This window comes from Callithrix jacchus, chromosome 17, assembly GCF_049354715.1.
Source record: "Callithrix jacchus isolate 240 chromosome 17, calJac240_pri, whole genome shotgun sequence".
NCBI lineage: Eukaryota > Metazoa > Chordata > Mammalia > Primates > Cebidae > Callithrix > Callithrix jacchus.
Window position 1 is genome coordinate 27245001 of NC_133518.1, and position 24359 is coordinate 27269359.

The following is a 24359-nucleotide window of genomic DNA, read 5'->3' on the forward strand; positions in this document are numbered from 1 at the left end:
ACTTTAAAAATAAGCTCAGTTCCCCCCCATAAAAGAAATACTAATAACTTCGAAAACTTACTAAACAATATGTTATCAATTTACTTGTCTTTCAAGTCATGCAGTATTTGCAAAAGCAGATGCTATTTTTAGTCAAAAAATAAATACAAAGCTGAATATTTACTTAAAAGGTAGAGTCAACAAGGAAATAAATTATACTATGATATGATGACATAATTTAGTCATTACCAAAATTGAAGATTATAATAATGTTACAGCAAGACTTAGGTCAAAATTTCAAATCTAAAAAGACTAGTCTGTAATAAATCTAAACACTGTTTTGAAGATGTCATAAGCCCCTTTTCTAATCTAATGACCTTTGCTTATTCCTTTTTTGCAATTATGAAATAGGATTTTCTTTCATAAAATAACCCATTCTTTCCTGTATTGATGATAATAAATTTATCATAAGCCTACACTTACACATACCGTAATCAACGTAACCAAGGTAAAAATAAAGTTGAATCTCTGCTGACTCCATAAAAGACAAATTATGTGGTCCTCAAATTTTCTCTATAAATGCTTTAAATGATATAGTAATAGTACTAACTTCCAAATTTTGACAGAATTCCAGCAAAAACCAGCTTCACGTTGTGCATATATATTGTATCTAGCACTAAACAAATAAAAAGTCCAAGTTGTAAAATACCATACATAGTATTACTATATTTTTTACAAATTAACAAAAGCTTAGTAATATATGCCTGAAAATAGAGAAGGATATAGGAGATGAGTGGTAACCATTAAGACAAGACTGATGGCAGGCAGAAAAAGATGTAACTATTTTTCTTTATATGTCAGTTTTTTTGACATATTACAGTGAACATGTATTCAAGTACTTTATAATATTTAAAGGTATATAATGAAGTTTTTTTAAAGGGTAAGGATATAAGCAAAGAAAGAACAAAATTTTCTCATAGTTCGCTGTGAATATACTGGAAATAAGATATTGTTTTTAGCTATCTTAAGTTACTTACATTAACTGGAATTACTACAATTTTTCTTTCTCTACAGAAATAATGATATACTTTAGAAAGTCTTATGCTTTGATAAATTTTCACACACTATTTTAGCAACCCTATAAGTAAGGGGAAAATGAAAAAAGTGAATCAGAGCAGTTGTGTGCATTCCTAGAGGTCACACAGTAACATCACACTATTCTGACCCCTTGTGCTGTGCTCTTCCTAAAATAAGCAGGCTGTGTGTGTTAAAATTAAATATAGATGCTATTATTCAGTGGCAAATGGTAATTAGTGTGGTTAAAGATACCACTGTGGCAAAGGTGTTCTCCATCTTAACTCCTAATGCCTTGACTGGAGAAACAGAAAGGCATTATCCACTGTTGATCCCTGCTGCGAGTTCTCTTGTAGTTACTGAAGTTAGATCCCAAGAAAGCCCCTGAAATAACTACTAGGTACCACATGGGATATCCTGCAATGAAGGCAAGGCTACAGTGTTTTGAACCCTAATACAAAATAAAAAGAATATAATATGCAGTAACTGCAGTAGTTTCAAGGTCTGATTTTCAGACCTTTAAGTAATGAGAAGTAGGGGTTACTTGAATGCATTTAGAATATTTATTTCTACTTTAAAAAGCTTAAATAACCTCATATGCATAAAAGTCAAAAATAGTTATCTATATTACACGTATTTCTGAGACTAGCAGAAATATCATGAAAATTGCATGATCATTTTTTTTTTAATATTAGGTTGCCAGCATTTCCTCACCATTTTAAAAAACATTGTTGCCTCATGATAAAACACACAGATCTTTCTGTAGAGGGTGAAAGGAGGGATTGGGGAAGAGCAGAGAAGGGCCCAAGTTCAAGCTATTTGGATGACTGGACAATATTTATTAATCATTTATTACAGAAGCAATTTTCAATAAACTTGTAACTCATCAAAATATATCATAGAAATGGATCACTTGACATGGCACTGTTTATGACTAGATTATATGCCAGTCCTCAGATTTAAGATCTGTAAACTGTCTAAGAAATTATGACAGTAATATGACATTAACATGACATTAACACTTTATCCACATTAAAGGTATTTTAATTTGCACACATTCATAGGACACACTGTATGTTAAAAGGAAAGAGAAAGATTTATGGAATTGGTCTTGTAGAAAGAAGAAAAACTTCATGCTGTTTTACCTCATGATCACAGTTTGAGGAAAGTGTCTGTTTTAACATGCGGTTTTACCCTAAACCTCAAATGTATATTGTCTTGGGTGAGAAAAATAAATTAAAATGTTGGGAGGAAAGGTATCTATTATGCTGAAATCTTTAATCTGTGACATGAGCTAATAAATATTTTTAATCAGTGTTTAATAAATGTATTGACTATATGCGTAACAGTGCATTTTGAGATAATATATTCTCAAACTCAAACTCAGAACACAGTAAGAAAATATAAAACTACAACTGAAATATTTAAAATGCTACAGATGAGAGTTCAGAATAGAGTTTATATTTTGTATTTTCTAGTTCATGCTGTACATTAACTGAATCCCCCAAAAGTATGATAATAATCCATTAACTGTGTTTATGCTTGTATTAAATACAACTTAAATATGCTTGTGTTAAATATGCTTGTGTTGTGCACTGTTAAATAGAACTATTAGTCTGAGAACTGAAATACAGCATTTGATTTTCAAATGCTATGTAAAATAGTCTAAAACAGAAAGGAAAGGGCTTTTATAGGAACCTGATAGTTATTGATGAATACCTAATAGCAATGGGCCTGCCTACATTTCTGGCAAGCAGAGCCATATTCTTATAAACCACTGATGGGCTAAACAAACTATTAACGACAGTTGCTTTTCAACACTTAAAATGGTCAGACTGTGTTACCTGACCACAAGGACAAGTAGGTCATCACTCTCAAATGTTATGCAATGTAAGAAACATAAATGAGACCTCTGTGGAAAGACAAAACCCACAGGTATGGCTCCAGAGTTCTTTTGCTATTCAACTATTAATAGAAAACAAATCCCACTTAAAGCTATAAACACTTGTAACCCTTTGCACTAAAAGATGTATTATCACTCATTTAATTTTCCACTTAAAGCTTAACAAGGTATTATTAGTCCTAGTGTCTAAAGCCCTGAAAAATACAACTTTTAACATCTGAACCTAAAATTTTAAAACAAATGTCTGTTACTCTTGTAAGATAAGATAAATTTTTTGCCCCTCTATAAACTTTTGGAGTACCCTTTCCCCTGGGTTTAGGAACACCCAACCAATCATTCATAGATTGCAAAATAATACTCAATGAGTATAAGGGAACCATCTAGATTCTTCACCAGATTCAGGAGGCCTTCTTGATGGGACACATGTCTTTCAAGTCAATGCCTTTTAATGTATTTTTTTTTCCTGGTGATCACTGAACTAGCAGCATCAACCTTGCTTAGGAGCTGGTTGAAATGCATAATTTCAAATAGTGCCCCAGACTCAAAGAATCAGAATGTACTTTAAGCAAGATTCCCAGGTGACTTGTATGTACATTAAGGATGGTGAAGCACTAGCCTAGATCACCCTGTACAGTTACTACAAGCTACTTATTGCTCTTCATTTGACTCTTCAGAAAAGAGAAAAAAGGAAGCTTTAGAAACATCATACTGATCAGGATCATTCATTTCATTCCTTGCCAAAGGGGGCATAGCACAGCTATGTTTCAAGCCAGAAACAACCCACAAAAATATTTTGACCTAAAAAAGTAACGATTTTTCATACAGCTGAACTTAGTATTTTTCTGATCTAAATCCTTCCCCCAGAAAAGGATAGCATCATTTTTAAAGTTTGCTTATAAAATAATAATAGCTCTATTGTCATCAAATGGCAAGGCTCTATCTCCTATATTTTTTTCTTAATTGTAAAAATAAAAATATGTGTTACTTTATTAAAGCTCCCTCCCGAAAGCAAACATTTTAATCCCCATTCAGTAGTCCAATAAGTGTCAGTACTCACTACATTCCAGAATTTAAAACATAATGATAGACAAAACATGGAGTCACTGAGCGTGGTGGCTCACACCTGTAATCCCAGCACTCTGGGAAGCCGAGGTGGGGAGATTACCTAAAGTCAGGAGTTCAAGGCCAGCCTCGCTAACATGGTAAAACCCTGTCTCTACTTAAAATATAAAAATTAGCCAGGTGTGGTGGCAGGTACCTGTAGTCCCAGCTACTCAGGAGACTGAGACAGGAGAATCACTTAAACCTAGAAGGTGTGGTTGCAGTGAGCCGAGACTGCACCACTGCACTGCAGTCTGGGTGACAGAGCAAGACTCTGTTTCCAAAAAAAAAAAGAAAGAAAGAAAGAAAAAGAAAAAACATGGAGTCCAGCACCCTTTGATAGAACAAGAATTTATAGTCAACTTTCTACAACTTTAGAGCAGCATAAAAAAAAAAACTCAGGAGCAACATCTAATAACTACCCACCTCCACTCCATCAACCTTTCTGTGTTAAGAGACATAACCCTGGGTCATTATCAGAAGGCCTTTCATCTATAAGTGATTCTTCATCAAATTAAAAAAAAATTATTTTCTTAAGTTCATTATAAAATCTAATTAAGCACAACACTATAAGCAGTGTTTTCACTCATTCTCTTTAAGTCTTAAAAAATGTTATAGGCACTGAGCTCTCTGAGATGTTTTGTGTTTTATTGTGCTAAGGATTCCTGCAGGATGATTCCTTACGATTCAAGGCCAGTACCACAGAGGTTTCCAAAGTATATAAAAGTAAATAAGTAGTAAAAAGATTCAGGAAGAAAGGGATTTTTAGTCTATGTGTGTTACTATAGAGAAATACATGAGCCTGGGCAATTAATAAAGAGTTTTATTTGGCTCACATTTCTACAAGCTGTACAAGAAGCAAGGAGCCAGCATCTGCTTCTGGTAAGAACCCCAGGCTACTTCTACTAATGGCAGAAGGTGAAAGGAAGCCTGTGTGTGTGGAGATCACACGGTGAGAGAAGAGGTAAAGCAAAGGGAAGGGAGGTGCTAGACTCTAAACAACCAGTTCTTGAGGATACTGAAAGAGCATGAACTCACTCATTGCCAGAAGCAAGGCACCAAGCCATTCAAGAGGGATCCACCCCCATGACCTAAACACCTCCAATTAAGCCCCAAACTAACACTGCGGATCAAATTTCAACAAGAGGTTTGAAGGGATAATATTCAAACTATGGCAGGAACTAAAATAGAAGACAAACAAAACATATGCACACACACAATTAGAGTCCTTGAAGAAGAAAACATAATAAAACAGAGCTAATATTGAACTGTAAGCCAAGAAAATTAATTCTGAAATGAGACTAACTTAAATCTGTAAGAAAGCTTACCATATATTTGGAAAAACTGAACTTCAGAAAACAACCAACCTTTAGAATTTTGCTAATAAAACTAAACTTTAAGGACAAAGAGAAAATGGCAGAATCTCCAAGCAAAAAAATAATATTACCAATAAGGGCAGGAAAATAAGGCTGGTACTAGTGATATCAAGAGCAATATATAAAACAAGGCATTAGTGGAACAGTATTTTTAAGTAAAGCAAAGAAAGAAAAGGCAAACCAAAGATTTTATATCCAGCCAAGTTGTCATTCAAGTGGCAAGACTATACCAAAACAGATTGGAATGTGTAAGATCTCAGGGAAGACTGTATATAGGAGCCTTCTCTGAGGAATATACTATGAGCTTCATCGAAACAAGAAATAACTGGGGAAATACCAGCAAATGAACTGATAGCAAACATTTAATATATTTAATTTTACAGGTGATTCTAAAACAAAGTAATAGCAAGGGTAGAAGAATGGCATGTAAACATCATGTATTCTACCAAAGCAACAAGCATACAAAAAGAATGATGGACACGGTGGCCCATGTCTGTAATGGCAGCACTTTGGAAGGCCAAGGGAGGTGGATTGCTTGAGGCCAGGAGGATGATCCCTTAGGATTCAAGGCGTATTCATCAGGGGTTTCCAAAGTATATAAAAGCAAATAAGTAGTAAAAAGGGTCAGCAAGAAAGATATTTTCTTAGTCTATGTGTGTTGCTATAAAGGAATACATGAGCCTGGGCAATTAATAAAGAGGTTTTTTTGGCTCGCATTTCTATAGGCTGTACAAGAAGCAACACTAGCCTGCAATACATGGCAAAAATCCATCTCTACTAAAAATACAAAAATTAGCCAGGTATGGTGGTACATGCATGTGGTCCCAGCAACTCAGGAGGCAAAGGGGGGAGGATTACTTGAGCCTGAAGCGGGGTGCAGGTTGCAGTGAGTTGAGATCAGGCACTGTACTCCAGGTGACAGAATGAGACCCTTTCTCAAAAAAAAAAAAAAAGAGAGAGAGAGAAAACAAAAAAGGAAGAAAGGTAAACTCTAATAGGACCACTGGCTAAAATAAAAGTAACAAGTGGGAATCAAAGGATACCATTAAAAGATTAAATGGGCTTTTTTTCCCTTTTTCCTTCTTTTTTGATATTTTCGAAACTTCAACAGGTGTTAGAAAGTAGGGCTTTTTGATGAAGACACAATTGGTTGCCATTGCTGTGGGACTCTGGTCTACTGCTCCTGTTCCTGACTCACTGCTGTTTGCTCTCTGCCAGTAACAAGTCCATCAGGAAGCCGTGCTACAGCCATGGCTTTAAAAAATGCCAAGAAAACACCCATGATGCCAGAGGTGGCAATTCACCAAATTAGAATTCACACACACCTGCAGCTAAAACATGAAATCCCTGGAGGAAATGCGTGCTGACTTGATCAGAGGAGCAGAGGAAAAGAATCTCAAAGTGAAAGGACCAGTTTGGATGCCTACAAACACTATGAGAATCACTATAAGAAAACTGCTTTGTAGTGAAGTTTCTGAGACATGGGTTCACTTTCAAATGAGAATCCGCAAGCTACTTATTGCCTTGCATGGTAATTCTGAAATTGTTGAGCTGATTATTGCCATCAATACTGGGCCAGAGGTTGAACTTAAAGTCATCACTGCAGGTGCTTAAGTCAGCTATTTTAATAAATTGATTACTAGTTGTTAAAAATAACTAAAGAAGGGCTCTGGACTCAAGATGGCGCGGTGAGAACAACCCAGGATTGAAGCTCTCGGTGAATGCGCGGAGAGGGTGAGTCAGGGCCACATTGCCAGACCAATCCTTGTTGCCCACAGAACAGGAAAATTCCCAGGTATAAAAGAGATGTGGGAGGCCAGGCACAGGCTTTGGCCGGCGCTGTAGTGCAGCAGCGCTACACAGCGCTCCGCACAAAGCACACTGGTCCGGGTGCCCTGTTGAACCAGCAATCTGAGACTTGAGAGCACTGAACTTGACACTGAATGGGACTTGGACAGTGAACCAGGCCAGGAAATTTCAGGGAAACAACGTTTGGGGTAGTGCAGTGGGACAAACAAAACAGCGATTCCAGACGCTCCAGGTGGAGAGGTTCCCTGAGGGCACAGCTGAACCCAGGGCGATGCAGCTCCGTAGGGGAGGGGCGTCCGCCATTACCGAGACAATCAGCCCCTACTGAGGTACACGCCCATTGCTGAGGCAGCCTGCCATTGCCAAGGAAACCCGCTACAACAGAGAGACTCCGCTGCAGGGCGTAGCCCATGGCAGCAGGGCAGAGACCGCAGCAGAAGGGCAGAGCCTGCAGCAACAGGGCAAACCTCACACCAGCAGGGCGAAGCCTCGGCAGGCAAATAGTCACTAGACTGCCTCCTAGCTGGGCAAAACAGCACAACAGACTCTCACAAAGAAAGCCCCAACCCCCCCGAGACAGAGCATCTGAGAAAAAAAGGTTTTTCTTATGAGTTCTGCTGCAGCAGAATTAAACGTAGCAGCCTAACAGCCCTGAATGAACAACAGAGCTCACAGATCAGCACTTGAGCTCCTATAAAGTACGGACTGTCTCCTCAAGCAGCTCCCTGACCCCTCTATATCCAAAAGACTGACATTTGGCAGGCATCATTCTGGGACAAAGATAGCAGAAAAAGAAACTGGTAGCATCCCTCACTGTTCCGCAGCTGCTAGAGGTGCACCCCAGACAAGCAGGGCCTGGAGTGGACCTCAGCAGTCATACAGTGGAGGGGCTAGACTGGTAGAATAAAAACCAAGTAACAGAAATACTTCATCATCAACAATCTGGGCGTCCACTCAGAGACCCAATTGAAAAGTCAGCAACTACACAGACAACAGGTGGATAAATCCACAAAGATGGGAAGAAACCAGCGCAAAAAGGAGGAAAACACCCGAAACCAGAACACCTCGCCTCCTAGAAAGGACCAAAACTCCTCACCAGCAAGGTAACGAAGCTGGACGAAGAATGACTGTGACGAAATGACGGAATTACACTTCAGAACGTGGATAATGAGAAACTTCTGTGAGCTAAAAGAACATGTTTTAATTCAATGCAAAGAAACTAAGAACCTTGAAAAAAGATTTGAGGAAATGATAACAAGAATGGACAACTTAGAGAGGAATATGAATGAATTAAAGGAGCTGAAAAACACAATACAAGAACTTTGTGAAGCATGCACAAGTTTCAATAGCCGAATTGACCAAGCAGAAGAAAGAATATCTGAAGTCGAAGAGCAACTCAATGAAATAAAACAAAAAACCAAGATCAGAGAAAAAAGCACAAAAAAAAATGAACAAAGTCTCCATGAAATATGGGACTATGTGAAGAGACCTAACCTACATTTGATAGGTGTACCAGAAGGGGACAAAGAGAATGAATCCAAGCTGGAAAATACTCTTCAGGACATTATCCAGGAAAATTTCCCCCACCCAGCAAGACAGGCCAACACTCAAATGCAGGAAATACAGAGAACACCACAAAGATATTCCGTAAGAAGAGCAACCCCAAGGCACATAATCGTCAGATTCAACAACGTTGAAATAAAGGAGAAAATACTAAAGGCAGCCAGAGAGAAAGGTCGGGTCACCCACAAAGGGAAGCCCAGCAGACTCACAGTAGATCTCTTGACAAAAACACTACAAGCCAGAAGAGAGTGGGGGGCAATATTCAACATCCTTAAAGAAAAGAACTTTTAACCCAGAATTTCATATCCAGCCAAACTGAGCTTCAGAAGTGAAGGAAAAATAAAATCCTTTGCGAACAAGCAAGTATTCACAGATTTTGTCATCACCAGGCCTGCTTTACAAGAGCTCCTCAAAGAGGCACTACACATAGAAAGGAACAACCAGTACCAGCCATTCCAAAATCACACTAAATGCTAAAGAGCATCAACATAATGAAGAATCTACAAAACCAACGAGCAAATAAGCCAGCTAGCATCAAAATGGCAGTATCAAATTCACACATAACAATATTAACCCTAAATGTAAATGGACTAAATGCACCAATCAAAAGACACAGACTGGCAAATTGGATAAAAATCCAAAACCCTTCAATGTGCTGTATCCAGGAAACCCATCTCACATGCAAGGATACACAAAGGCTCAAAATAAAGGGATGGAGGAAGATTTACTAAGCAAATGGAGAGCAAAAAAAAGCAGGAGTTGCAATTCTCATCTCTGATAAAATAGACTTTAAAGCAACAAAGATCAAAAGAGACAAAGAAGGACATTACATAATGGTAAAAGGATCGATACAACAAGAAGAGCTAACGATCCTAAACATATATGGACCCAATGCAGGAGCACCCAGATACATAAGGCAAGTTCTTAATGACTTACAAAGAGACTTAGACTCCCACACAATAATAGTGGGAGACTTTAACACTCCACTGTCAATATTAGACAGATCAACCAGACAGAAAATCAACAAGGATATCCAGCGCTTGAACTCAGACCAGGAAAAAGCAAACCTGATAGACATTTACAGAACTCTGCACCCCAAATCCACAGAATATACATTCTTTTCAGCACCACATCACACCTACTCTAAAATTGACCACATAATTGGAAGTAAAGCACTCCTCAGCAAATGAAAAACAACTGAAATCATAACAGTCTCTCAGACCATAGTGCAATCAAGTTAGAACTCAGAATTCAGAAACCAACCCAGAACCGCACAGCTTCATGGAAACTGAACAACTGGCTCTTGAATGTTGACGGGATAAACAATGAAATGAAGGCAGAAATAAAGAAGTTCGTCGAAACCAATGAGAACGAAGACACAACATGACAGAATCTCTGGGACACATTAAAGCAGTCTCTAGAGGAAACTATATACCAATAAGTGCCCATATGAGGAGAATGAAGAGATCCAAAATTGACACCCTATTGTTAAATTGAAAGAGCTAGAGGAGCAAGATCAAAAAAACTCAAAACCTAGCAGAAGACAAGAAATAACTAAGATCAGAGCTGAACTGAAGGAGATTGAGACATGAAAAACCCTTCAACAAAATCAATAAATCCAAGAGCTGGTTTTTTGAAAAGATCAACAAAATAGACAGACCACTAGCCATACTGATTAAAAAGAAAAGAGAGAACAACCAAATAGATGCAATAAAAAATGATACAGGGGAAATCACCACAGATTCCACAGAAATTCAAACCATCATCAGAGAATATTACAAACAACTCTATGCACATAAACTAGTAAACCTGGAAGAAATGGATAAATTCCTGGACTACTGTGTCCTCCCAAGCCTAAACCAGGAGGAAGCTGAAACTATGAATAGACCAATAACAAGGTCAGAAGTCGAGGCAGCAATTAAGAGCCTACCACACAAAAAAAGCCCAGGTCCACATGGGTTCATAGCCGAATTCTACCAGACACACAAAGAGGAGCTGGTACCATTCCTTCTGAAACTATTCCAAATAATCCAAAAAGAGGGAATCCTTCCCAAATCATTTTATGAGACCAATATCATCATGATACCAATACCTGGCAGACCCAACAAGAAAAGAAAACTTAAGGCCAATATCTATGATGAACATAGATGCAAAAATATTCAATAAAATATTGGCAAGCTGATTGCAACAGCAAATCAAAAAACTTATTCATCATGATCAAGTAGGATTCATCCCGGGGATGCAAGGCTGGTTCGACATACGCAAGTCTATAAACGTAATTCACCACATAAACAGAACCAACAAAACCATATGATTATCTCAATTGATGCACAGAAGGCATTCGACAATATTCAACAGCCCTTTATGCTAAAAACCCTCAATAAACTCGGTATCGATGGAACGTATCTCAAAGTAATAAAAGCTATTTATGACAAACCAACAGCCAATATCATACTGAATGGGCAAAAACTGGAAGCATTCCCTTTGAAATCTGGCACCAGACAAAGATGCCCTCTTTCACCACTCCTATTTAATATAGTACTGGTAGTTCTAGCTAGAGCAATCAGGCAAGAAAAAGAAATAAAGGGTATTCAAATAGGAAAGGTGGACACCAAATTGTCTCCATTTTCAGACGACATGATAGTATACCTAGAAGACCCCATCGCCTCAGCCCAAAAACTCCTGAAACTGATAAGCAACTTCAGGAATGTCTCAGGATATAAAATCAATGTGCAAAAATCACAAGCGTTCCTCTACACCAATAACAGACTTTAAAGAAAGCTAAATCAAGAACGAACTGCCATTAACAATTGCTACAAAAAGAATAAAATACTTAGAAAAACAACTCACAAGTAACGTAAGGGACCTCTTCAAGGAAAACTACAAACCACTGCTCAACAAAATCAGAGAGGACACAAACAGATGGAGAAACATTCCATGTTCATGGTTAGGAAGAATCAATATCGTGAAAATGGCTATACTGCCCAAAGTAATTTACAGAATCAACGCTATCCCCATCAAGCTACCATTGACTTTCTTCACAGAACTGGAAAAAACCACCATGAACTTCATATGGAACTAAAAGAGAGCCCGCATAGCCAAGTCAATTCTAAGCAAAAAGAACACAGCGGGGGGCATCACACTACCAGATTTCAAACTATACTACAAGGCTACAGTAATCAAAACAGCATGGTACTGGTACGAAAACAGAGATATAGACCAATGGAAGAAAACAGAACCATAAAAACCGTAGAAGGAAATCTAGGCAAAATCATCCAGGACATAGGAGTAGGCAAGGACTTCATGAACAAAACACCAAAAGCATTGGCAACAAAAGCCAAAATAGACAAATGGGACCTAATGAAACTCCACAGCTTCTGCACGGCAAAAGAAACAGTCACTGGAGTGAATCGGCAACCAACAGAATGGGAAAAAAATTTTTCAGTTTACCCATCTGACAAAGGGCTGATATCCAGAATTTACAAAGAACTCAAACTGATTTATAGGAAAAAAACAAACAAGCCCATTCAAAAGTGGGCAAAGGATATGAACAGACACTTTATGAAAGAAGACATATACGAGACCAACAATCATATGAAAAAATGCTCATCATCACTGGTCATCAGAGAGATGCAAATCAAAACCACATTGAGATACCATCTCACGCCAGTTAGAATGGCGATCATTAAAAAATCTGGAGACAACAGATGCTGGAGAGGATGTGGAGAAAAAGGAACACTTTTACACTGTTGGTGGGAGTGTAAATTAGTTCAACCATTGTGGAAGACAGCGTGGCGATTCCTCAAGGCCTTAGAAATAGAAATTCCATTTGACCCAGCAATCCCATTACTGGGTATATATCCAAAGGACTATAAATCATTCTACTATAAGGACACATGCACACGAATGTTCCTTGCAGCACTGTTTACAATAGCAAAGACCTGGAATCAACCCAAATGCCCATTGATGATAGACTGGATTGGGAAAATGTGGCACATATACACCATGGAATATTATGCAGCAATCAGAAATGATGAGTTTGTGTCGTTTGTAGGGACATGGATGAATCTGGAGAACATCATTCTCAGCAAACTGACACAAGAACAGAAAATGAAATATCGCATATTCTCACTCATACGCGGGTGATGAAAAATGAGCACACATGGACACAGGGAGGGGAGTACTAAACACTGGGGACTACTGGGGGGGAAAGGGAAGGGCCAGTGGGAGGGGGAGCTGGGGAGAGATAGCCTGGGGAAAAATGCCAAATGTGGGTGAAGGGGAGAAAGGAAGCAAAACACACTGCCATGTGTGTACCTATGCAACTGTCTTGCATGTTCTGCACATGTACCCCAAAACCTAAAATGCAATAAAAAATTAAAAAAAAATAACTAAAGAAATAAAAGTTAGGCAGGAATAAAGTAGAATCAAAGAACAATAAAAAACACAAATAGAAAGTTAACTACTAGAACAAAACTACAAATATTTCTAGATTTCATAGTTAAAAAAATAATAAAAATAGTTTAAAAAAATTTTTTTAGCTCTTTTTTTGAGATGTGGGGGTTCTCCCTATATTGCCCACACTGGTCTTGAACTCCTGGACTCAAGCAATCTTCCCACCTTGGCTTCCCAAAGTGTTGGGATTACAGGCATGAGCCACTGCACCCAGCCAATAATAGCTCTTAAGAGACAGTTCTCTACAGTGGTGCTGTATATCTTACATCAGCTTTTGTTCTAGACTGCATTTTCAAAGACATTTGTAGTGTAATCTTGGAAGACAGAGATAAAGTCTCCTCTTGGACCAGAAGGCAATTTTTTTTATCTGACTTGGATAATGAAGATAATAGAGATGTATTTGCCTAAAATTTGGACAGGTTTAACAGCAGAACTCCTAAAGAGCTCCTAAAGAACTCCTTAAAGCTTACGCTATCTTAAAGAACTCCTACACTTGGAGTTCCTCAGCTATGACACAAACCCACTGAGTATGCAGCATTACTTCTTGGAACTTGGGGGTCAAGAGAAACCAGTATACACATGAAGCATGTGCTACCTGTTGTGCTGTTAGCAATAAACCACTTTGCCTCTGACCAAGGAATCTCATGTCTTCCATCAGCATCTATACAACTGTGGAAGGCATGCCAAGTAGGCTAAAATATCAGACCCTTAATAAAAAAACAATAAATATAATGGTACAAACACAGTAATTTTCCAGGATATACTGTTAATCAAAAAAATAAACAAAAGGAGGGAAAAAAATACAGAAACACACAGACACACATACACACACACACACACACACACACACAGAGAGACAGACAATTTTACTCCCCCTCCCACCAAAAAAAGGAAAAAGAAAAAAAAGAGGAATGATAAATGAAGTCAATAAAATTGTCTACCTATAAGGGGAAAAGGGAAACATATGCTCCCACAATTGGCTACCTAAAAGGGGAAGAGAGTGACACACACACCTCTGAGAATACCGTTATGTATAATTTGGACCTCTAGAAGCATGTTAACATCATACATGTTCAAACATAATTAAATCAATAGGAATGGGGACAAAGACACCTAAATTGAATACAAACAGAAACAAAAAAAAGCAACTATATTTCAAATGAGTAACATAACTAAACTTAATGGAGAAAAGGAATTGCAAATAAATCTAGAACTCTTTTTAGCAGGGTTGTTTTACTCAAAGTATATTTGCAGCAATTCTAAAACTATTTTATGTTTATTATATGACTGAGCAAATGAGTAAATGTATCGATGTTATTAAGAGTCAGTGTTCTCACTTGTCATAAGCACCCAGGAGCCATCTTGAAAGGATTCTCCCTAGATAAATCTGGGACAATCTGAGCATCAAAATAAATAAGGAAAGTAATTGACAATAACATATTTAATAAAATTAAAATCATGAGTCCTACTCCTGATAAACAGATAAATAAGATAAGGAGGCTAGGCGCTTCCTTACCCTAGAGTGCTAGCTGTAACATGGAGGGAGCAGTAGAACTGGATAATCCGTATTTTGCAATCATCAGACAAGAATCATCAATGGATAACAGAGCAACAGCCTTCAAAGTCTCAGTCTACAGCTTTTAACAGACATAGGCTTTACGGGTAGTGAACAAGTTTGTGAAGAGAAAAATAAGATGGTATTCGACAGTGTATTACAAGAAATTTAAACTGAGGAGAATGAGAAACTAAGACAGTTCTCAGGAACACTTGGCAACATCAAGAGAAAGAAATGATTAAGAAGAAAAACAAAACAGAGAGGCTGAATCAACGGTCTAAGAGATTGTAAAAAACTTAAGTAAAGGAAATCAGTCTTTGAAGAGGTTCCAGGAGAACAGTCCACCTATCCCACTCTTTTCTCCATAGATCCACACTTGCTTCTTCCTTTCCAGGGTTACATATAACTATATACCAAGAAGAGCATATAAACATATAGTACAAAAACAGTGCAACTATGTTACCTGGTAGCAAGCATAACAAGCTACATATGTAATTTTTCTTAACTTATGAAAATGCATATTGGCTTTTACTCCTCTTAGACCAATACTAATTCTCTATGATAATCTAAATAAATGATTAAATATTTTTTAAAAAACAAAGACCGAAGAAAGCTATACAAAGAAGAAATTAATTCCAAAAGTGTAGGATGCTTTTCTCATTTTAATTTTATACCATATGTGTTTTAACATTAATCTATTCAAAATATACTTCTGATTGTATTCAGCTATACAGCCAATTTAAAAGAGCTACATATACGTTAGAAGGCTCCTAACAATCTCCTCAGCAGTGAAAGGGAGAGACACAAACCACTGCTACCCATAGGTGCTAGACAGAACAGGTTTCATTAATGCACAACCCATAAATTGTTGAGTTTAGCTCCATTTTAGGCATGAACCTTTTTAGAAAGGTTTATAAAGATATTCTTCATAAGATCACTGACAATTTTTACTGAGCATTATTAATGCACAATGCAAGATGAATGAATGGATGAACAGACGGATAGATGAATATACTGTTAATATTTCACAGTTAGTGGATCAATTATAACATCGAGTAACAGTTTTTCACACAACTAAGATGGAATGCATTCAAATCATCTGGTTCTTACTACCTAACTGTATGCTAGTCCTGGCTCTCTCATTTCCAAAATGCGTATCTTTGAAATATATTTGTGGTACATGACACAAATAAAAATGAAACATAACTAAGATTCAAGAATACAGAAGAATAATTAATATACAATTATTCTTCAATGATAACCATGTTTTATCAAAAATTTCAAAATATTTTTAGCCAGAGAACTCTTTCTTCAGATGAAATGTTATTAAAAAGTTCAAACATTTATTCTACAAAATAACTAAAAGTAGAACTATTTTGGTTAAAGTAAGTAATGGAAGTCTGGAGTACCATCTGCTTTGGAGAGGTTTCTGGGGAGCCCAAGGCACAGTTAGAAAACCACTGCTAGATAAACTTATAAGTATAATATAAATGTGTGAAACAGTCAATGAAAATGAGATCCTACTAGTAAGTATAAAAAGTATGGAATTTAAACTAGAGAAACATCAAGTCCATTACTCTTTACTGAAGAACATGAACAAAGTAAATATAAAGTATTTTTAACAAATAACTTACAACAAAAATATAAGCCACCTCAGGCCAGGTGGCTCACACCTGTAATCCTAGCATTTTGGGAGGCCGAGGTGGGCAGAACACCTGAGGTCAGAAGTTTTGAGACCAGCCTGGCCAATGTGGTGAAATCCCATCTCTACTTAAAACACAAAAATTAGCTGGGCGTGGTGGTAGGCACGTGTAATCCCAACCCGGAGGCTGAGGCAGGAGAATCGCTTGAACCTAGGATGCAGAGGTTGCAGTGAGTCAAGATCACTCCACCGCATACCAGCCTAGGAGAAAGAGCAAGACTCCATCTCAAAAAATAAAAATAAAAATAAGAAATAAAAAAAAGACACCTCATTTTGGCACTATGATAGCTATTCTTCCTGTTGTAAGCCCCTAAGTGATACTGGAATCTGATGTTACAGATTAACATGTCTATTCTGATGTCCATATGTCCTAAATCTATGTGCTATTTTGAAATGATACAGTAGTGCAGGAAATACTTTTTAATGATGAAAATATCAATGTTATTTACTAAATTCTAATCCTCAAATACACAGCTCAAATTTTCTAAGTATTATACTCTCCTTTTTAATAATTCATTTCTAATTTTTAGGATCACTTTTAAGAGTCTAAGTTTCCTCAGTTTCCTTTAGCTGTAAAAGAAAAATCAAGAATTCCTTTCAACTCTAAAACTGCTGTAAGTCAAAACGAAGCTGTCTCTTGCTACTGTTTGCTTTTGTGGAAGCCAATCAAAAGTATATTAATAGTTAACAAAGCTACAGTATGATATACGAACGAAGGCTTGCATTAAAAAAAGTACTTAGTATTTACAAAAGAATCTGTACCATTAATTATTCAACATTTGGATCTGACCAGAAACCAGAGGATGACTCTATAATGCTCAGTTTAAACGAACTACTTAATGTTGTAAAATAAACACTCAATACACTGGGCTCAATGAATTTCAGACGTACTACAATTGTATGGGTTTTCCAATTTTTTGATCAATGACAGATTTTAATGCTAAATCAGTTTGAATTTCGCTTTCCTCTAAAATGTTTACTTAAACCAAAAATTTTGCACCTCAATTATTTTATATTCTAAATCTGAATGTAGTTTAAATCAATGAATTATTCATAAAGCAAAGACATCAGGAAAGACAAAGCTGTGCACTTCTTTCAAAGCTGCTAAATTGCTAAAACATACCATATTTATGCATGCAATATTTGATTGTGTTTTTCTTAAAACACAAGCTTGTTTTCAACAGATTGAGATATGCCAAAAATTCTACAGCAAACAATTTTTGTTTATAATTAAAGCAAGCATCAATCCAAGGATTGTCATCCATTTTATTTCATCTCTACATCAAAAAAAAGTAATTTAAAAAATTTTTAAATTTCCTTGAAATGATAAGAGAAATGAAAATGTAAGTGCCTTCACATAATAACAGTAAGCTGACCCTTTGGGAAATGGTTGACTTTCTCAATACAAGGTATTCAAAGCTCATTCAAAAGTGTTCATTTAGAATGCAGATATCAAAGATGATGCAAATGTTCAAGAGAAAATTAGAACTTACCAGATGTTCTAATCCAGCTTTGATGCTTCCAGATTCCCTAAAATAGAAGAATAAAAGTTCTAAATAGTTGTTAAATCCTTGTCTGCTCTAATTTGTTTACCTCAAAATGTTTTATAAACTCCTGTAAATTTTTATCTATGTTTACTTATGTTCATAACACTGTTTTTAAAAACAATTTTTATCAAAAGTGAACAGATACTTTATAAGATTTACCACTAAATTAGTATTTCACTAAGAAAAGTTTCAGATTTTTCAAAATCAATGAAAAACATAACAAACTCAAAAACATCATTTACTCCTCACACAATATCTATTCCTTTCACAGTAGCTTTTCCATTTGAGATTTTTATTAATTATTGTTTATTTCCAATGCTTATTATGAAAATGTTCAAATTTACAGGTATTATCTACCACACCAACTCATATTTTTATTTGCTTTTGCAAATATCCATCCATCAATGGTTGTATTTTTATGTACACATAAGAATACATTTGTGAGCACATAGCTAAATAACTAAATCTTAACCTATTTTCTTCTGTCATTAACTTTATTAATTTAATGCACACTACAAACCAGGACCTAAGATCATTTTAATATTAAAAAAGAAAATATCACCAAAGAAAACATAAACATCAATATCATGATATATTTTAAGTAACATGATACTTAATTAAAATATTAAATTTCCTGCTTTAAACTGTAAAAGAGACTGTTTATGGAACTAAAAATAGAAGTATTTGTACAAATAGCAAACGTGATTTAAATATACACTGTTGAAATGTGGCAAACAGTTAAATTTTTTCTGATTTCAATCTGTACTAATTTGTGACAAATGAACTTTGGCTTTTCTCATTCTGTTCAAGCAATATTTTAGTTCCATTATAACTACCAAGCATTACCTTTTAAAACAAGAAATTATAATCCTATTACATTGCTGAAAGTAATTATTAATTAAATCCTCCAACAATAAACAGTATTATTATATTCATGATGTTTAATCTTTTCCCCACACCTCCTTGCTTCTCTGAGGGGTCTCAACTTTCTTTTCTATTTCTGACTTCTATTTTTTCTTTGCCAAAGATATACTTACCCATTTCCTTTCTCTTGCTATACTATCCTTCCACATTTCTCCATTTTTATTCCCTTCAGATTTGCTGCTTGAAAACTGTACTCATGGCTTCCAACCTTTGCTCTCATGGCCCACTATGATATATTAGGAATAAATTCCCACTTCTACTGATTAGCACTAATTTTCAGGCATTCTTTTCTGTATTTCCTGCTTCTGGCAATCTTAGCAAAACTATATATTCAATGTTTAGCTATTTAATGGTTTCTAAAACTTATTCTTTAATCTCTAATGTCTGCAGTCCTACTGAAAAATGATAGGAATAAATTACTGCAAGGTGCGAGAGAAGGCTACTATCTATATAAATAATTATTTTATACTTTATCATTACAAAATTAATGTATTTATTGAAGCTGGGAGTCAAATGAATCTTTATGTTTTCACAAGAACATTAAAATATAGTTATTTGTATAACAAAATTTAAACAAAAAAAGTAATAGCGAAACATCTGAACAGGGCAACGTGTGTGTGTGTGCGCAGAAGCATGCACGCAAACACACACATACACAAATCAAATCTTCCTCCCATCACTGACTCCTAGTTCTCAATCTTGGCTTATCTTTCTGAAGGTGTTCTATGCACTCGTGTATCTGTGTGCGTGCCTCTGTATGCCTCTTTCCCCATCTATGTTTGTTTAAATCCACAGTAGAAGTATATTATACACACTTTTGTACCTTCACTTGGCAATCTACCTTAGAGTTTGTGCTATATAATACACATCTACTTCCTTTCCTCCCACAGCTACATTGTCACAAAATGGTTCTTATTGGAAAATAATATTGCAATATATAATGAACAAAAATGACCAGATTCAAAATATAAGTCCATACTTGCTTAACTGGGGCCAGATATGCTTTATCGGAATATTACAGATTTCAGAAAGCTTAAGATATGTCAAACAATGCTGCCAGCAGGGTCTGATGCAGCATCTCATTATCGTACACATTAATAATTCTGAAACAAACATATTAATGTCCACATAAAATGGGATAAACAAAGACTGTAAATAGCCTCATTTCAGGGTAGGTTTGCTTTCAACCGAGCCTGCCACAATCTTGGGGAAAAATCACTTAATTTTCTGAGATGCTTGTATTTTAGAATCAGGATAAGAAACTGTTCTTTACAACAAAAAGGAAATGTAGGCTATTCCTTTGCTATGTTACTAGCAATACTTTACATTAAAAGATATTTATAAATGTTTTTAACGGCACACCTGAGAGAAAACTAGTCATCATTTTTGACACATTCCCTTTCCTTCACTACCAAACATAATCAACCACAGGTTCTTGGCTATCCAACATCCTTAATTACCATTAGATCTAACTATTTCTTTCTATCTTCACAGCTTTTACGTTATTTCAGTCCATCATCTTTTCTTCCTAAATTGTTGCAACAGCCCTCTTACTGGATATCAATAGTTCCTGCCTTGTCCCATATCAATTCATTCTGCATAACACAGGAAAATCTTTCTAAAATGTAAGCTTAATCATGTCTCTTCTCTTCTTAAAATCTACAATATCCTACCATAGTTCAGGTTACCTATTCCTTCTATTATCTTGTCAAAGCTACATTACAGGAAAAGTAACAAGAGCAGGCACAACAAACTACTAACCTGGTTTTACTCACCACTGACCACTTTCTCCCTTTACCTAAAATGTTCCTTTTCTCCCAGCCTCCTCTAATCTTCCCTGTCTATCTAACAAAAATCCATTCTACAGGACTCATCCTAAACCATTCTTCAATTGGAAAAACCTTCTCACTTTCCTACAAATTGTGTAATAAATTCTTCCTGTATGTTTCCATAACACTCTGGGCATGTCCCATCACAGAAATGATCACAGTGTTTTATAAATGCCAGTTTACTTTCCCATTTAAACCAGTAAAATAAAAACTCCTTGAAGATATGCATTGCATCTTTTTAATTTTTATATTCCAGCACTCAATACAATGCCTGAATCAATATATTTAAGGGTATGACATCTGACCATCACAAGACAGGCTGGGTAGAGTTAGTAGCAACCCGTTCCAGCTCAGGTGTCTGAGCAGTACCTGTCAGCCCCAGTCTATCTCCAACTCACGTAAAGAGCAAGGCAATTTGCAATAGTAAATGGCTGCCTAAGATATAACGGTAGTGTTAGGAGGAAGGTACACATGCATGGATGTACATGAATGTGTGTAAGGTGTGGGTTGTTCTTCTGCTTTCCTTTTTTTTTTCTTTTTCTTAACTGTTTTTGAGGGAGTGGGAGCCACAATGGGAAAAGTAGCTGAGGCTAAACTAAAAGACTAGAGGTTTTCTACTCTAGTTTTTAAATTAACCTGGAAAAGTACAAGTCAGATCCTAGGTTTTTACCCCTCCTTTTAGGTTAAAATTACTAGTCAAGGCAGCTAAATGCTGTTAGGAAACAAAACATAAACCCACAAGGAAAATTTTAAGATGTATAAACAGAAATTTAAAAAAATAATAACCTTATCCAGATAAAACAGAATAAACTAAACAAAATAACATCTTCAAGAGATGATTTTTAGAAACATAAGCATAAAAATACTGTTATGAAAAAGAATCAATATATGTTAGTATTAAAAACATAATCATTTGAAATAAAAAATTCAGAGAATGGATTGAAAACATAATGGATACAGACAGAGAAGGAATTAATAAGCTGGAAAACTGGGTAGAAGAATTATTACAGAAGGCATAGGGAGGGGGCAAAAAGACAAGACAAACGAGTGACAGAATTAAGAACAGAAGAAGTGTAAATATCTATATAATGAGAATCCTTGAAGTAATGAAAAAATCGAAGAGAAGAAATATTTGAAGAAATAATGACAGAGAGTTCCCAGATATGAAAATATTCAAATCTCAGATTGAAAGGGCACATAGAGTGTGGAAAAGGATGTTTAAAAATCCACAGCAAAGCATATTATAAGGACATTTAAGACTATAATGAATTAAGAGAAAAGTCAAAAAGCTTCCAGAGTGAAAAAGGAGACCCCTCCACAAAGGAAGAATAACACTGATGTTAGACTTCTCAACACGAAAGTGGAGGCAAGCAAGAAGACAATGGAGTAGTAATAACTCTCAAGATGAAGTATTACAGGAAAGTAACTGTGAACCTAGAATTAAGATATAGCTAATAAACTATTATTTAAATACAAAACAATAAAGAAATTCTTAGCATACAAGGTTTCAGAAAATTCACCACACAAAGACATTATTTAAAAGAAGTCTTGAGGAATACAATGCAGGTAATAAGAGAAATAAATTCAGGAAGAAGCAATGAGGTAAGGCAAGTAAAGAATGACCTAGAATTGAGTAATTGTCGTAATCTAAGTAATCAATAACTAAAAAGAAAACTAGAGAAAATTCACCCATAATCATCTGGAACTGACATCCCAGAAAAAATATTCAGATTGGATAAAAAAATAAAATCCAACAATGTATTATTTACAAAAGACACATAATATAGAAGGGTTTCCCAAGAAAGGTTTCCCCTAAAACCAGGCAAATTAACCAAAAGAAAGCTGGGACAACAAGTTTAATGGTTTAATGACAAAATATATTTAAGTCCCCTACTCCCATACATACAAACATATATATATATATGTATTATTATGAAAAGAAGGTAATTTTAGGTAATATATAATACATATATACATACACAGATGCATATATGTATGTGTATATATGAAAATAAAGTAGTTTTAGGTAATATATAAATATATGAGAGTCAGGGACTTAAATGTATTCTAGTCTAGCAAAAGATAAACCAAGAAGTTTTCACTTATATCTGGAAGGTTTGCATATACATAAAGCTTAACACATATCATAATGGGACACCTAAGTTTAAGCAAGTTCTCCATGAAAATCGGATTTCCTCACTTTCACTTTGGTCAGAAAGATAAGGAAGAATGGCCATCTCAAAACAATACGGATAAAGTATCATGAGTACATAACTACAACACAAGACAGTATGATATATAATACTGGTTTTAGAAGCAGAGTGCCTACACTCAAATTTAAACACTCCTACACAATAATCATGTGAGCTTGAGTAATAACCCAACTTTTCTGAATCTCAGATTATCCACCTATGATGTGAGGCTTACTCGCCTTACCTAACACACAAGGGTGTTGTGAGTCAGAAGGATAATGTACATGAAGATAAAAAAAATCAACTATAGAAATGGTATTGTGATGGAGGATATTTAAACACAAATGTCTTAAAAGAGATTCTGAAAGTTTTAATGAATTTTTTAAAATAGAGAGGCAAGATCCAAGACATTGACAAAAGGATCTTACAACAAATGGTATAAAACCTATCCTCTTTAGTGGTCTGTCTCTTGGGTTGTCCCTGTCATGACTTCATCAATATTTGTGCAACTCCTTTTGCCCTGTGCTGAAAGCAGACTTAATTCAATTATAGGTCTCAAAACTGATAAAATGGTTCTGAAGTCGAAAATGGGAAGAGATTATTGGCAAATGAATAAAGATTTGTATCGAACTAACACACAGGAGTACAGCAGGTCTTTTTTTAATCATTCCCTGTCTTAAATCTTCTGGGAACCATGAGTTTCCCTTCCCCTCATGCAGCACATCGATTTCTGAATTAGACTGCAATATTAAATAATTAATATACTTGCCATGATTGATGTTCTGCATTAGTTGAATATTAGGTTATCAATCAAAATCCACTTGGTTTAATGTAATAATATTGATAAAGTGTCATGGACTGTTCATCCAATTTGTAGTTGAGGCAGCACAGATAGTAATGTTGGCATAACACAAGGCTCTAAAGCAGGAAATGCAGTAGCTCAACATACATGAGGCAGACATTTTAAAACTAACTGGCACAAGACTGAGGTTTTCCTAAATAAATCAGGTGGCATCTGATAGTTTCAATGTTAGGCATGAGAAGATGCCATGTATCAATCACGCTATGGCAGGCAAGAAAAGAATTAAAAGTAAATATTATTTTCCCTTTGTTACAAATAAATGTCATTATTTTTCCAAAAGAAATATACTCTAAGTCTAAAAAAACGCTATTATTATGACAAAGCTTATATCCTCTTAAGAAATTTGTTAACAAAAAGACTAGGATTTGTTAAGATCTAGTCTTACTAGAAAGTCATCAACTTTTCTTTCCTTTTCTTAAAATAAGAACATCATCAACCATAGCAAGTGAACATTAAGGTTTTTTAGTAGTCTAGAGGAATTGGGTTAA

General features: G+C 35.7%; 1 protein-coding gene across 1 annotated transcript in view; it reads right to left on the bottom strand.

The window, feature by feature from the left end:
• RSRC1 (arginine and serine rich coiled-coil 1) overlaps positions 1 to 24359 on the bottom strand; it is a 459685-nt gene that overhangs the window by 244365 nt on the left and 190961 nt on the right. The window contains exon 6 of the mRNA XM_035278262.3: positions 18011 to 18047. Coding sequence (XP_035134153.2) covers positions 18011 to 18047 — 37 coding nt within the window. The remainder of the gene's footprint in view (positions 1 to 18010; positions 18048 to 24359) is intronic.